Source organism: Apis florea, unplaced genomic scaffold, assembly GCF_048593485.1.
Source record: "Apis florea isolate Af1SG1 unplaced genomic scaffold, ASM4859348v1 contig_2350_pilon, whole genome shotgun sequence".
Taxonomy (NCBI): Eukaryota; Metazoa; Arthropoda; class Insecta; order Hymenoptera; family Apidae; genus Apis; species Apis florea.
The window spans coordinates 2867499-2883473 of NW_028256565.1; the positions used below are offsets into that span (position 1 = coordinate 2867499).

The window sequence follows — 15975 nt, forward strand, 5'->3', positions numbered from 1 at the left end:
ATAGGAAATATAAAAACTTGATATTTATAATTCATTGAGATTTTTTATTCATTTTAATATTGTGAAAATAATGTCTTCATTTTATTAATTTCATTAGCTAAATTTTTATACGAGATCATAAAGCTTTATAAATAACTTATAGACTGTTTTGTTTAAATAAAGAGAAGGAATTAATTATTTTTTATTATTAATTGATATGCTTATCTTGTTTTCCTCAATTATATTATACAACATATAACATTTTTGTTTATATAATTAATAATATCATTTATTATTGAACTTTCTTAATCTTCTCTGTAAATTGTAAACTTTCTGCAATTTTTGGTAATATTTCTGTAAATATTACTGTTCCCGTAAAGACTAGGATTGTACCAATCCAGTGATAAATTGTAAATGGATTTTTGAAATATATTATAGAAAAAAGTAAAGATAAAAATTTTCGTAATGTTATTACTAATGTTACTGTAAGAGATGTACATTCCGTTGTTAATACAAAAACGGAACTTATACACATATATCTAAAATTATATATTAAGGATTATATATTATTAAAATTTGATTATGTATTTTAATTATACTTAATAATTTTAATACATTTTATATGATATTAATAAAAGGATACTGTGTCAAAATATTTCCTATAAGATATATAATTAATTTTGGCACTTGAATATTAATAATTGATATTTTTATTGGATCTGAAGCTAAGGCATATAAAAGATGATCCCAAATATTAGAAGTTAATGTTAAAAAAAATGGTAAAGGTAATAAATGCTGAAAATAAATATTTAATTTTATACATATATTTTAATTAGGTGAAAAAAATTTGATATTTTGAAATTTTAATAGGTAATTTAAAATAATTTAAAAAATTAAATTTTACCGTGTAATATAATGCTTCTCTCGCATTTTTTCCATATTTTTTATGTAATACTTCTTGATAAATTCCCATTCTTGCAGATACAAATAATGCAATAGTTAATAATGATATTCCTAATATCCACCAGAAGAAATCATCCCATGGTGTAGTTGGTACTTGCTCAATATTTTTAGGTTGTAAAGATTTAATTTCTTTACCGCTTACAATAGTACAAATTGCAATTCCAAGAGTTATCATAAATACAGATAAATATTTACTAAAGATATATTTTTTTTTTAAAATAATAATACCCATAATCATATTAGCTATCAGAGAACCCTAAAATTATTAAACATAAATTTAAACATAATTTTGTATCTATTAAAAAATTTGAATATTGATATATTTTATATTTATAGCTTATATTAATACTTACAGCTCTAAATATCATATGTAATGGCATAGGTATATTAAAATCAAATGCATAATTATTGCAAACATTTGCAACAAAAAACATTGTGACTAATATAAAATAATCTTTTATTCCTATATTGGGCTTTACTGTTCCACATTTTGAAGTGAATAAAAACCCTTCTATAGATATAAAAAGGAATTGTGAAAATGTGATAAGATTTCCACTACCTGGATCATCTCTGAAAAAATAATAACATTATTATTATTATATAATGATCAATATACTATTAATAATGAATAATAATTTTAAAATATCACATTTCAAAATTATATTATCGAAAAATGTAAATTATTATATTATAACTGTTAATTATATATTTATAATATATATAATATATATAATATATATAATATAATAATATATATAATATCTAAAATTAAAAATATATGATATAAAAAAAAATACATAAAAAATAAAATGTAATACTGACTTAACAAGAAGTTCCAAGAAAACAACATTACTGCAACAACCAAGAAAAACACACAATATTGCAATGCTTGCGCGCATATTATTAATTAACAAATATCACAAAATATAACCTAAAATGATTAATGGTATCGAATTTCGTCCCCTATTTATTCTATTTCAAAATTATGCAAAATATATTTACTAATGACTGGGTAAATTATCACAAAGTCATGATACATAATTATCTAATATCTCATTTAAATTCCACATAATTCCTTCCATATACGCATATGTACTACAAAATAAAGAATTCAGTGAATACATATAAAAGACTTCATTCTATACTAGTTTATGCTATATCTTGTTTAAGATACATTTCCTTACATAAATCTTACATAAGTATTTATAAATACGTATAAAGAAATGAAATTTCTGTTACTTGTAAAAAATATAATTTATATTTTATATTAAGATTAAATTATTTTTAAATAATAATTTATTTAAATATTTATTTATTTTAAATATATTAGTGAATAATAAAATATTTCATATAGTATTTTAATCGTTAAAATAAAATATCCTTTTTTCTTTAAATTTAAGCTTTAAGAAAATGAAATATTATGTCAATATAAAAAAAAATTTTGATAAAAAAAAACTATTAAGATAATATTATTCATAGAATTTAAAAAAAAATTTAAGATGAAATATATTAGATATTTATTTTACATAATAAAATTTAAAAATAATTTTATTGATGCATTTCATCAAATATTTCTTGGGCACATAAATTTTAAAAAACAAAAATAAATAAGGAAAACAAAATAAGAAAAAAAATAAAGATAGGTTAAAAATTGTAGAATTAGCATCATTTTTCGAGCATTGTAAATATAAAATTTGCTTGTTTTACTGATTAGAAATTAATAAATACATTTCAATATTTTTCAACATAAATTATTTTTATATATAAGAACTATATATTTTATGTGTACAGAAATTTCTAAAAATTTTCTAAAAATCGCAATTATAAAAATATTTACATATATTATATATAAAATGTTCTTTTTTATTATTCACTTCTATATTACTCATACATTCTTGTTTAATTTTAACATTTTTAATATTTATAACATTTTGATTTTTAAATTATAATTAATTTAATTCGTTTATTTTTTTGAATTTTATCTTATTGTTGATAAAATATATTTTGCTAATAAGTGAAACAGCAAATTAAAATTTTTTTTTAAATTAAATCTATCTTACCATCTCGCGCCATCTCGCGTTTGAACATCCGAAATTCTAACTTATTATTAGCATAACAGAATTTGCAAGGAGGTATTCGAAGTCAGAGATAAAGAAAGCAATATTGTGCGAGAAGGACAGAGATTATCTCTTGCCATTTTGAAGATATTATATTGAACATTCATTAATTATTCGTTTTTTATTCAAATTTCGATAGTTTTGAATTCGCATCTTGAAGTTAGAATTTTTGACAAGTTTTTCGTATCAATTTTAATATAAAATTTGTTTTTAATAATTATTTTTTTAACAATTAATACATTATACTTTTCAATATACCTCAAAGACACTATATTGAAAATTTATTAATTATTTCTAGTATAATATTTATATATATATAGTATAAAACGAATAATTAATAAATTTTTCATATGGTGTCCTCAAAGTAAAAAATATCTCTATTCTTTTTTGCATAATATTGTTTTCTTTGCCTATAATATCGAATACCTTCTCGCATATTCTGTTATATTAATAACAAATTGGAGTTTTGGGAATCCAAACACGAGATGACGCTGATTTCAGAAATTTTTTAGTCTTTCTTTTACTTATTATCACATGTTAAAAATATTATTTCAAAATATCATGCTTCTAAAATTACTCAAGAGATGACACTGATTCTCAATTCTTATTTTATTCTGTTTCGACTATTTTGACACTCAAGAGATAGCGTTGATAATCATTTCTTATATTTTACTTCTATTTTTTTTCCTATTATTTTTTTATTTTATTTTTTATAGGTTTCATTTGAAACCGTCTAATGTTGATTTTCATTATTATCGTATCTGTATCCTTCTTTCGCTATTTATTTTCTTTGTCTATATGTTTTTAACGTACAATTACAAATAAGATACGGGATATCGTTTAAACACATTTTTATATATTTTTATATATTCTTGTTTTATTTCTATTTAATTCTAATACAAAATTTAATTCTAAATATAAAATTAAATACATAATTAAATGTATAGTCATATAGGTTTCTAAAAAATTTAATTACGTTATTTTAATTATGTTAGATCATTAAATCAATCATCATAAATCTAAACTTTAAAATTATAACTTTTGTTTCAATATTTGTTATTTATATTTTTCGAGATATTTATACATTTTTAGATGAATTACATATTCTGATGCACACATACATATAAATATGATTATATTTATTAAAATTTATTTTAAAAATTTTTTGTAATAAAATGTAATGCTTTATTTGTTAAATACAAATAGATAAAAGCTTAAAAATATTATTTGTATAACATCTTATCATATTTATACATCTTAAAAACTAAAGATATTATAAAATATCACAATATTACAATTATACTTTTGTTCCTTCACATTTTATATGTAAAGTACTTAATAATGAAGTTTTACAATAATCTAATAGAAATATATACGAGAAATTTAATATCACTTTCTCATGTAATAAAGAATTATTTTTTAGTTATTGTACAACAATATTTTCTATATTTTTTTATGATTATGGAAAGTTTAAGATAAGAAAGTTTAGAATATTGGAAAGTTAAAAATATAATTAATAATATTTTCATCAATTTTGAAATTTTAAAATTGTTATAATTGTCTTAGAAAATCTAGTTATTAATAACAAAAATCAATTTGATAACAAAAATGAGATAGTAAGATGTGAATTGAAAATATAACAATTTTAATAGCTTCAAAAAACATTTGAAAGACATAAAGTAATTATATAGAAAAAGTATAAAAATTATATTCTTAAACCTTCATAATAAAACACAAATTGTTCTACAACATACAGTAATTAAATTTAATCATGTATATATGAAGACACAAAAATGAAATATAAGTTTCTTATTAATCATTACAAATTTCATTAATTTAATTTTCTCTCATATTTATTTCAGTTTGAATAGATATAAAAAATTGTTACGATTAATTCAAAAAAAAAAAAAAAAAAAAATATTCGATTTGAATGTGCAAAAAAAAATCAGTTTTTACTTATTATCGAAAAAGATATCTTTGATTTTCATTATTTTATTCGATTTTAAATTATTACAATAAAATCAGGCAAAAAATGCTTACTTTCGTGCTGTAATTTTTAATCTAAGCCCATCAGCATTGTGTAATACTAATTCAGAAATAAAACGAAGTTGATCTTCAGTATCTAAAGATTCAACATGAAAGTTTTTCAATATATACAAAATAAGAACTTTAACGATCATTGTAGCGTATTTCCACCCTATACAATTACGGGAACCAGCACTAAAGGGAACAAAAGCGTAAGAAGGATATTTTGGTCCATCAGGAAGAAATCGTTCTGGTCGATAAGTATCTGGCTCTGGAAAGTATCGAGAATCTCGGTGAAGAAGGAATGAATTGACGAGAACCGTCGATCCTATTGGAATTTCATGCCCCACTAAAAACGAATTAATTTATTTAAAAAATACCCTGTCCTGTGAAAATAAGAATTTCAAATTGAAAAGAAGATCTATCTAATAATCAAGGAAACAAGTAATATTTACAGATAGTAATAGGATGATAGATTTGTCTTGCGATGAGTGGCGTTACTGGATAAAGTCTCCATGATTCTTTTATGCACGCTTCTAGCCACGTTAATTTACTTAATATATCTAAAGTTAATTCTTTCGTCCCTACTGTTTCGTAATATTCTTCAATGATTAATTCCTAAAATGAAAAATAATAAAAATTGTGAAATAATGATTTGTTATACAAACTGTAAAAACTTGATGTAATATAATTATGTTATGCAGAATTTCTATACTTGATATTGAGGATGCCTTCCCAATGCATACAAAATCCACGATACACTAGTCGCAGTGGTATCATGTCCAGCGAACATGAACGTGTTCACTTCATCGCGAATATCATCATCGGTGAGAACTTTACCATCTTTTGATAATTCTAATAACAAGTCCAATAAAGCTTGACGTTTATGAGATTTTTCATTAAAATTTGTATCTTTTCTATCTTTCCACTCGGCTTTTCTTTCCGCGATTATCTATAATCAAAAAATAATATTAATTTTAATTCTTTATAATATTAAATATCTCGAATTTTCATATTAATTATTATTATATTAAAAGTTTATTTTATATTTTTAAACGAAGCAAAAATTGGTATAATTATTTTGAATGAAAAAATTATACTTACTTTATTGACAAATCCATGAGTAACGCTAAGCGCGTGATCATGTCTTTTCCCCCACGATGTTAACTTAAAGATTGGATCGAAGGACATCCACACGTTCAGAAATCTTCTTTGCGAAATAGAAGCTAATCTAGAAAAAATATACTTATGTAATATATCTTCTTCTAATGTAAATAATTTTGATAGAAAATATGCTTACGTGTTCACAGCCTGCACGTATTCATTTTCAAAATTTTTTTGCGCGTTAATATTACATCCCATGGAACTATCTGTAACATTAAAAAACAAAACTTATTAATTTTTCTTAAATATAAATAAAAAAAACTCGATATTGACGAAACATTTAGAACATAATATATATATATATATAGAGCGATATGTCGCAAATATTATCACATTAAGATGTTCGATGATCATAAACGATTTTCACTATTTCAAAAATTCGTATGTGTGCATTTAAGGCTTGTATTGCGTTCGATATCAAAAACATTAAATTTATAATTCAAGAAGGCAATGGAAATATTTGATCCTTCGTTGTTCAACAGATAATCCCGTATACACAATATGTCACACGGAATGAAAAATCGATAAATTAAAAAAAAAAAGACAAAGTTGGCTTTTTCAATAATGTAGAAAATTTATTAAGTGAAAATTTATTATTAATATATATATATATATTATTATATTAATATATTATATATATATATATATACATATTATCAAGAAATGGCTACATTACTCACTACTCGACATTGGGGATCAGACGAATCGTTTAATTGCTTTGGCAAGATGTTTGTGAGCAAGTTCACAAAATCGCAAGAAAACCGTAACAATAACATATTAACTCCAATATCTGATTACGCGAATGCAGATAAATCCCTTAAACAGTCTGCGAAACGAAACATCGTTTCGAAAATTACAAAATTGAAGACCAAGACCTACAACGAAATTATTTTAGAATCTAGCCACGTAAGTGTAGTATGATTTTCGTTCGAAATGACACGCACATTGAAAAATATATAACTTAACCCCGCAGTGTACACAGTGAACTTGAGAAACATAAATATCCACATGCAGATACCAGAAAGTGAATTACTAGATATGTTACAAACGATGGAGCTCGATGCTATGTACATATACTACGTACTTTAACCCTCGAAGTACGAGCCTGGGTACACACACGTTCCAGATCCACTCACTCAATTTTGAAAAAAAAAAAAAAAAAAAAAAAAAAAAAGAAAAATTAATATTAAATCTAAAAATAATATTATATCTAATTAAACTTATTTAATTAAGCCATCAAATTAGCATCATTAAGTCGATCGTTAAGTCGAATGCGTGAAAAAATAACTCAGCCATCGGATTACGAGGGTTAAACGAATTATTCTCGAAACTTTATTGTCACATCGCGTGTGAAACGGAATTGTACTTTACCTGTAATAGGTGAAAGCATCGGCTCTCCTTTATGAAATAACTGAACGCACTAATCAATTAGCCCAACCACGGCAGCGAATCGATGAGAAGCAATTTCAAGTACGATCAAATGTATCGCAGATCCCAAAGGCATCACCACGGATAATCGAACTTTCAAAGCCACGAATTCCGTATCAATATCCCTCTAAACCAGTTGGATACGTAGCACCCAGTGCTCTTACGGCAGTCGGTTCGTATTCTTTTTTTTTTTTTTTTTTTTTTTTACATATTCCAATATTGGAATGATTTCTCATGAATTTTCATTTATTGTCCATTTATGATTCTTATATCTTTTATAAACTAACAACTGGAGATGATATCGTATACGAATGATATCTTGGAATGATTTTCATTTATTAACAGATTAATAGAGACATTTATTAGAGAATTCTTTATTTTTGTATTATGTGAAAGAAAATTTATGAAATTCATTCTTTTTAAAAAAAAAAAAAAAAAGTTAGAAATTAGAAATAATTGGAATAATCAGAATTATTTTCCAGCCACTCAACGTATAATTGAATTATCGAAACCAAAAAGAAAACGGAAATTAAAAATAACAAAAATTAATCATAATAAAAGAAAATCAAAATTATATAAAGAAAAGTCACGGTAATGAAACTAAAATTCTTTACTTTTGTATACGTGCGCGTGTGTAAATAAAAAAAAAAAATAAATAAATATAATAATTTTATTTTAGAAGCTACGGGAAACGAGGTAAAAAGAAGGATTACAAAAACAGGGATTATAAATATTATAATAATGGGTTCAATCGATACAAGAATGATCGAAAACAAAAAATAAAAAAAAAACTGAAACTATCAAATTCCGACAGAACCATTATTATGGTTGGCTTAAATTTGAAAAATGACAAGAAAATTCGTCGATATTAATTGTGGAGAATAAAATGCGTGTTGTTTTTAAAATTTAAAATCGTTTATTTAGAATTTTAAAAAAATATGATTGTCATCGCATAAGATGTATTATGTGAATATAATTAAATAATAAGAATTTATCATATTTGAAAATTATTTGATCTTATACTGTTTTCTTGTTAAAAAATTCTTACTTACTTTATATCATATAATTTTTTTAATTTTAACAATATATATTCTTTCTTTTGATTTATTCATATAAATAAATCTATTTATGATAAATGAATCTGAACATATTTTAAAACGAATGAGATTTGTTGGAAAAGATAACAAGAAAAGTAGATTGAAAATAAGTAAAGATTTATTAGGTAAAGTAGATTATTTCTCATAGCAAAGGCGATAAATATATTGCTAAAAGAAAGATTATGATATTAAATATCGTCTTACCGCATATTATGTCCAACGCCGCTCGTTTAGCATAAGGAACAATATCGAATTCTGGTTTGCCAATTTCCTTTCTGAGGCATGAAATTAATATTTGGGCCTCTCTAATTGTCGTCTTTAAATACAATTCCAAAAGGCCACTGTGGAAAGTTGGTGTTAGCAATTTCCGATGAAAGTGCCATTTTTCCCCTAGAACAAGAATTTATTATATTTATCGACTTTTCATTTTTTATTTCTGAAATGACACAATTATAATTTTTTTTTATCAGATTTTTATTATTTTTCATAAATTTATAAAATATAAAAACAAATCCTATTACTAAAATTTAACTTTTCGCTGAAAGAAAAAATTTCCCTAGGAATGTTGGTTGGCAAAAAATTGGCAAGAAACATTTTGCTCGGGGGATATGTAAAAAAATATTTTGATGATAGTTATTAAGAGAACATCCGACTCGAGTTCAATAATCATAAATTTTTGCTACTAGTTGTCTGGTTAGCAGTCTGCTGAAATTTCAACCGAAAAAAATCCCAATAAATCATGGTTAAATGTAGCCTCTAAACCGGCTAGATAAGTAGATTGAACCGATTTTTTCCTCTTTTTTTAGCGTCGTCCTCGAACAAATTGTTCCTTTTTTGCATTCTCTGGTTCATGGAAACCTAATAGTATGCCCTCGAGCACGTACGTGTTATTATAAGAATTTTTGTAGAAAACGGTCAGGATATCCCATTTAAAAAATTGAAACTTATGGGATTTCAAATTTTGTAACAGGTAAATTTTTTATTACTATTTTTTTACATCATTTTTATAGTTGTAATATACACTGTTAATAAATTATTATTATATAATATATATTAATGTACACTATTAATAAATTAACCTCTCGAATATTCATCGCTGAAATGTTTCACAAAATGTGTCACGAATTTTCATTATTATTATATCGTCTTCCTCGTGATATAGACATAAATAAATGAAAAGAAGAAATTTAAATTGTTAAAACGAAAGAGAGTAAAAGATGAGATGTAGAGATTAACAAGAAATGTATCAATACTATTTACTTACCGGTACTAGTTACCAAACCGGAACCAAGCCAAGGCTGTAAATACTGGTATTCCAAACTTTTGTCAATATGAACACTACTGCTCAACAATGGTTGTATCGCTTCTGCTTTATAGAGAAAGATAAAAGGTCGCATCCCTACCCAGATCAAGTACATGTCTCCTAATTCCTTTCCCCATTTGATTATTTTTTTGAAGGCTTCTGTAACATATACATTTTTTGGTTTAACTTTTACGGTCATCGACCTCTTACCTGTACGTATATCTTGTACAATTTATGCGAATTTTTTTTTTCAAGATATTGTCACAATTGCTCCTGTTGATCAAACTGATACTCTCGAACAGTATCTTCGATCAGATTAAGTTATATATAAGTACAAACATTTTATCTAAAATTGTTTATCATTGCAGAGTTTCGATCTGATATAACGATATATCTGATATATTTTCACTCATACTTAGATTACGTATAAATTTTCTTTCATTTTATTTGACAACTTATTAATTATAAGACCACTATTCATAAGATTGATCAAAATGATTCGAAAACTCGAAACATTCTTTTCGAACTAAAAAGATAATTTTAGCACGTTTATTTTTATCAAATCGATATCACATAAAAATCTTTTTACTTTCCATCACAAATAGCGATACGATTTTAAAAACGGATTCTTCGATTTCTGTGAAATAATTTTTGTTATGTATTATTTAACATTAACATTTTGTAGTTGTTAATTGAATAAAAATTAAATAATATAGTAATAAATATGATATAATAATATCGATGGAAAATTCGAAAAATCACTGTAAAATACTCGCTTCTCAGCGAGGAAAAACTGTATGAAAATTGTAACGATCGAGGAGTTAATAGAACAAAGAAATAATTTACGAGAATTTCAAAATGTATATATTCCAAAATATTCTTATCTGAAACGAAGATGGAAATCAGCGAAACGCTGAATTTTTGCAATGCGGTAAGATTGCCGATATTTCCATATGATTTCCGGCGGCCATTGACCCAAGACATCAATATACAGAAATAGACCTTTTACAGTTATCGTCGTAGCCAATCAAGTTATTGTCGTATCTCTATGCTTGTTTCAGCCTCGTGACGCGAATTATTTGTCAAGAAAGGGAAGACGAGCATTGATGTAATGACACGAGAGAGAGAGAGAGAGAGAGAGAGAGAGAGAGAGAGAGAGAGAGAGAGAGAGAGAGAGAAGAAAAGAAAGGAACGTAGAGCGAAACAAGAGCGAACGAGGATGACTCGTGTTGCAATTCTAATAAAAGAGGAGTGGCTGTACACTGACCGGACATTGACCGGTAAAAATGCAACGCGAGGTCATCGAGTAATAATGACTCGGAACAAAAAGAACAGACATGCTCTCTCGTAGGACCTTGAAGCGCAACGTGAAGTTAGATGTCCTTCATATAATAGTACGTCTTCGATTTATTTTATTTTGATTTTAACGTGGTAAAGTGATCATTATTTATTTTTCATTTATTTTCCAAGTTGCTCATTATAAAATTCAATATTTACTGAATAAGAAACAACTTTTGTTATAATGTTATAATGTTATAATGTTATAATGTTGCATCGATGCAAATAGACATCCATTAATCCGTTGGAATACTTAATATCCATTAGAAGAATATTTTCTTATGCAAATAAATTAACGCTTTTAAAATTCATTTTCATTCATCTTTGTCAAATTAAAGCTACAATTTATAGTTGAGATATAACTTGTTTATATATATATATATATAATATATATATATAATATATATATATAATATATATATATATAAATAACTATTAATTATTATAAAGTATATTACATTTATTAATTATTCGTTTCAAATATTTCATTTGAATAATCGTTCGAATAATGTGTAATTGATCCAATCAATTGTTGTAAATAAATTATCTGTTTTATGATTTCTTGAATCCAATAAATATCGCATAAATAGACACATTTGAGATGGTATTTTTAAAGTGTATACATATATCAAATAATTTATATCAAATTATTTAAAATAATTACGTACGTTAAATAATTTAAAATATTATTTAAAATAATATCATTTCATAACACATAGATACAAATGAAATTGCGAGGCTCTATTATTTTCCTATATTCTTTAATATACGAATAATGAATTTTCGAATTTAATTTTTCCGAAAATCAAATTTCAAGCGTTATATCAGTATTTTTTACGTTACTGTTATTATTTACGATCCACCGATGTAGTCAAACCACATCGAGCATCCATTTGCAATTGCATAATTAAGTCTACAGATAAAAACTGTATAAGTTTGCGTATAATTTGTAACTTTGAATCAAGGCCAATTTATATTAAAAGCTTTTTTTTTTAAATCATCGGTGCCGCTGATAATTTTATTTTTTTTTTTTTTCTTAAGCCACGTGTAATTGCATACAATTACTATAGCTTTATTCAGAGCACGAACGACCTCGACCCGTTTCTTTCTTCGTCTGGTTACTCACGACACGCTAATCATTATCTATATGTAGCATTCAGTGGGGCTGAGGTGGATAAATCCTCCTTTCTTTTTTCCCTTTTCCTTTCTCCCGCAATTTCATTTCACGAGTACATTCGCATATTCGTTTTTCATATCTAGAGCATATCAAATTAAACGTAATTTTCCAAATATCGAAAATTTATTATCGACGATTGACACGACTTTCGATTTACTTTGAAAATGAATTATTACTCATTTGTGTTGCGATAACCAATGCGCAACTTTGATTTCTTATAAACTCTTTGCTTTCTTCCAACGCTTTCTTACACGTTCTTTTTTTTTCTTTAAAAAAAAAAAATATATATATATATATAATTAAACACGCATCGCATAAACATTTACGAAAAAATCTTCATTTTGTTGCTACAAATTACATATACGTATTTGCAATAAGATAATTTCAGATATATATATATATATTATATATACATTTAAATGTTCTCCTTTCATCCATGTCATAAAAATAAATGTTATTATTCGAAGATAATGCTCTACAAGTTTTGATTGATGACATTTTTTGCAACATGGTATTTAATTAATTTTATTTAATTGTTAAAAAGTATTTATGAATGATATCAAATACATGACTAAAAAAATCACGCGATCTTTTCATTGATATAATTTATTACCATTTCTTTTTTTTACATTGCAATCTTTTTAATATTCAAACAATTTGTGTCTCCCTCTTCTCTCCACGTACAAGATAAGGAAAATTTAAAAAATTAATACGCAATTCGAATTTTATCGTAGCAATAAAAATATACATAAATATATATAAATATAAAAAAAAAATAAAAATAAATGTTAAAAATCGTTAAATAAAAAGAGGTGACAGTGAAAGATTTTTTTTGAGAAATCACAACATGTTAAGAATCATTTATTTGTTTGAACTTACATCGCAAAATACCGATCTCGAGCGATCAATATATATTTCTGTTCACAATATCAATGCATCTGCTTGCATGCTCGATCTCGCGAATTTCTTTGATATCGAGGTTATCGTTATCTTGTGCCAATTTGGAAATAAAAGTACGCGAATACCAGAGTTACATACATTTCATCGTGTTTGACGACTATCTATTTCATATTATTCATTTTTTTTTTTTTTAAATATTTAATAGTAACGAATTGATTGATTTGAGAAAAAAAAATTTTAAAATTATTAATTATTAAATAAGATAAAGTAAAATTTAATCATGTTCAATAAAATTGAAATTATTTTTTTTATGACAAATTTTTAAATGTTTATATAATAAATGTAAATATTTAATTTATTTTATATTATTATTATTTAACAATTTTTTATTAATTTTATTAATATTTAATTATTTTATCAAAATTATTTTAAAATTTATCAGTTTTATAAAATAAAAGTAAGTATTAGTGAAATATAAAGAATAATAATAGTAAACATAAAAATAAATAATTTGCTTGAAAAAAATTATGTTGTTCTTAAGATATTTATCTGACTAAATCTTACTAAATCTATACTAAATTTTAAATATTTATTAAATATATTTATTAACAATAATTAATTATTATTATTTAAAAAATTAATTATGGCGCTTGTATATTATAAATATTCATTACTTTATGTATATTGACAACACGTTAATCTTTTTCTATTCTTTCTACAACTATTCATTTATATAACGATTCATGATTTAATTTTTTCTTTTTGACATGAAACATCATTAAATTCGTACTCATAATCGCTTTTTTTTTTTAATTTAAACATATCGTATAAATATGCCAATTCAAGCAACTAGTTCATTTATCGGTTATCAAATTTTTTAAAATTTCGCGTTAATTTATGTTACGTTTAATCCGTTGTTTCACAATTTTTTTCACTAAAATGGGATTATTTTGGGGACAAAAAATTTCTCCAAATAGTTTATTTTTTGATAAATTATAATTCACTTTTGATAGTGACCGATTGTAAAAATTATTTTAGATAATATGCAATGACTACAAAAAATATTAATGCATTATTATAATATTTATTATAATATTTAAATATTAATTAATTAAATACAACTATTAAATTAAATTTTGTATCATTTTGAAGTATTTTCATGTGACTAAAATAACTGATATATTGTCTGTGATACTATTAAAATACTTGATAAAGAAATGTTTTATTAAAAAAAACTAAGGTTATGTATAAATAATCAGTGTATATCACATTCATATTTGTCATATTCGAACTATAATCTGCCATGTATATATGATTTGATCTTATATAGCAATAGGTTAAGAATCGGCACGTGTTGAATTGTTACAAATTATTTGATTAAATATTTTTACATTCTCTGTTTAAAATTTAATTTTTTATTTAGATAAATATTCTTTAGATAAATATTCTTTCTTTCTTTTATTTTTTTTTTCAAAAATATTTCACTTACCTTCCGGACTGCAACATAACTCGTACGCGTTTCCAATGATGGGAAAAGCAGGAGGATAAGGCACTTTCCTCAAAGCATATAAAAATTTTCCTCGTCGCACTAATAACAATACAACTATTGTCATCAAACATATCGACAAAATCATCGTGAGCCACGATACTCCCATAATGATTGTTGAAGAAGACATTCTGAATTCGTTCTGTTCGATATGCCAATGTTCTCTTCAATATCTTCTCGCTTCTTGCATGTTTCATATGTTAAGTATTTATTATAATTTTTTATCTCATAAGAATTATAACTGCATGATATATTTCAAATAGTTCTTCTCAGAAATGTTCACTTTTGTCGGAGAATGAAAATTTACAAAAAGTGTTCTCATTTCACAAATCGTTTTCTCCTTATAGTCTCTTTTTCTTCACTATGTTGCTATGCACTATGTTACTATCAATCGATTTTCCTGATAAAGGAATACAAAGCACCTCAAGTACAAAGCAAACTATTGACAAAATAGATATGTAACGCATTCGTACGATGAAAAACGCGAAAAATTAAAAGATGACCTTAAAGAGAAAGAAAAAACCGAAAGAGAGAGAGAGAAAGAGAAAGAGAGAACGAGAGAGAGAGAGAGAGAGAGAGAGACACAAAGAAAAATCGACTTATTTTCTATGGTTCACTGAATCAAACTAAAAGTAAAGTAAAGTAGCAATTGTCACGGCGAAAACAATGCCGCGAAAGGACGGTAAAAAGAAGAGGAAGAGGTCGCGTGCAACGCGTGTCATGGAATGACTCCCTCTCGGTTATGCGTGCCCGTACGAAAGAGTCGCCCTTATATACTACTGAAGCTCTGTGTACTACATCAACGGTCAGTGGCTAACTTCTCCACCAATAGAAACAAACACGTGGGATGTGTATATATGTACATGTATGTATATATGTGACGAGGTGTTGACCGGCAGTACGTACAAAGGTAGCCACATGGTTCTTCGTGTTCGTTT

At 25.0% G+C, this 15975-nt stretch overlaps 3 protein-coding genes and 1 long non-coding RNA gene across 6 annotated transcripts; 2 read left to right on the forward strand and 2 right to left on the reverse strand.

Annotated features, from left to right (window-relative positions):
• Positions 1–146: 146 nt before the first annotated feature.
• On the reverse strand, positions 147–2208 carry Efr (ER GDP-fucose transporter). The gene is made up of 5 exons (XM_003696582.3): positions 1765–2208; positions 1296–1512; positions 884–1198; positions 623–774; positions 147–518 (listed from the first exon to the last, which is right to left on the reverse strand). The coding sequence occupies exons 1-5, from the start codon at positions 1839–1841 to the stop codon at positions 272–274; spliced, it is 1008 nt and encodes a 335-aa protein (XP_003696630.1). The 5' UTR covers positions 1842–2208; the 3' UTR covers positions 147–271.
• Positions 2209–4220: 2012 nt separating this feature from the next.
• On the reverse strand, positions 4221–15785 carry LOC100868500 (cytochrome P450 4c3). The gene is made up of 8 exons (XM_086904400.1): positions 14981–15785; positions 10038–10235; positions 8978–9163; positions 6385–6454; positions 6189–6315; positions 5800–6036; positions 5540–5702; positions 4221–5433 (listed from the first exon to the last, which is right to left on the reverse strand). The coding sequence occupies exons 1-8, from the start codon at positions 15165–15167 to the stop codon at positions 5096–5098; spliced, it is 1506 nt and encodes a 501-aa protein (XP_086760526.1). The 5' UTR covers positions 15168–15785; the 3' UTR covers positions 4221–5095.
• Positions 5831–8686, forward strand: LOC105735366 (uncharacterized). 3 transcript variants are annotated; one of them, XM_086904403.1, is made up of 4 exons: positions 5831–5911; positions 7629–7848; positions 8159–8267; positions 8356–8686. In XM_086904403.1, the coding sequence occupies exons 1-4, from the start codon at positions 5876–5878 to the stop codon at positions 8546–8548; spliced, it is 558 nt and encodes a 185-aa protein (XP_086760529.1). In that variant the 5' UTR covers positions 5831–5875; the 3' UTR covers positions 8549–8686. The 3 variants fall into 3 exon arrangements, with proteins under 3 accessions (XP_086760529.1, XP_086760527.1, XP_086760528.1); XM_086904401.1 differs by lacking the exon at positions 5831–5911 and adding an exon at positions 6711–7154; XM_086904402.1 differs by lacking the exon at positions 5831–5911 and adding an exon at positions 6719–7154 and having other exon boundaries at positions 8359–8686.
• LOC147658106 (uncharacterized) lies at positions 9332–10185 on the forward strand. The gene is made up of 3 exons (XR_015291015.1): positions 9332–9466; positions 9580–9743; positions 9936–10185. It is a non-coding gene; the product is annotated as an uncharacterized LOC147658106 (long non-coding RNA).
• Positions 15786–15975: the final 190 nt, after the last annotated feature.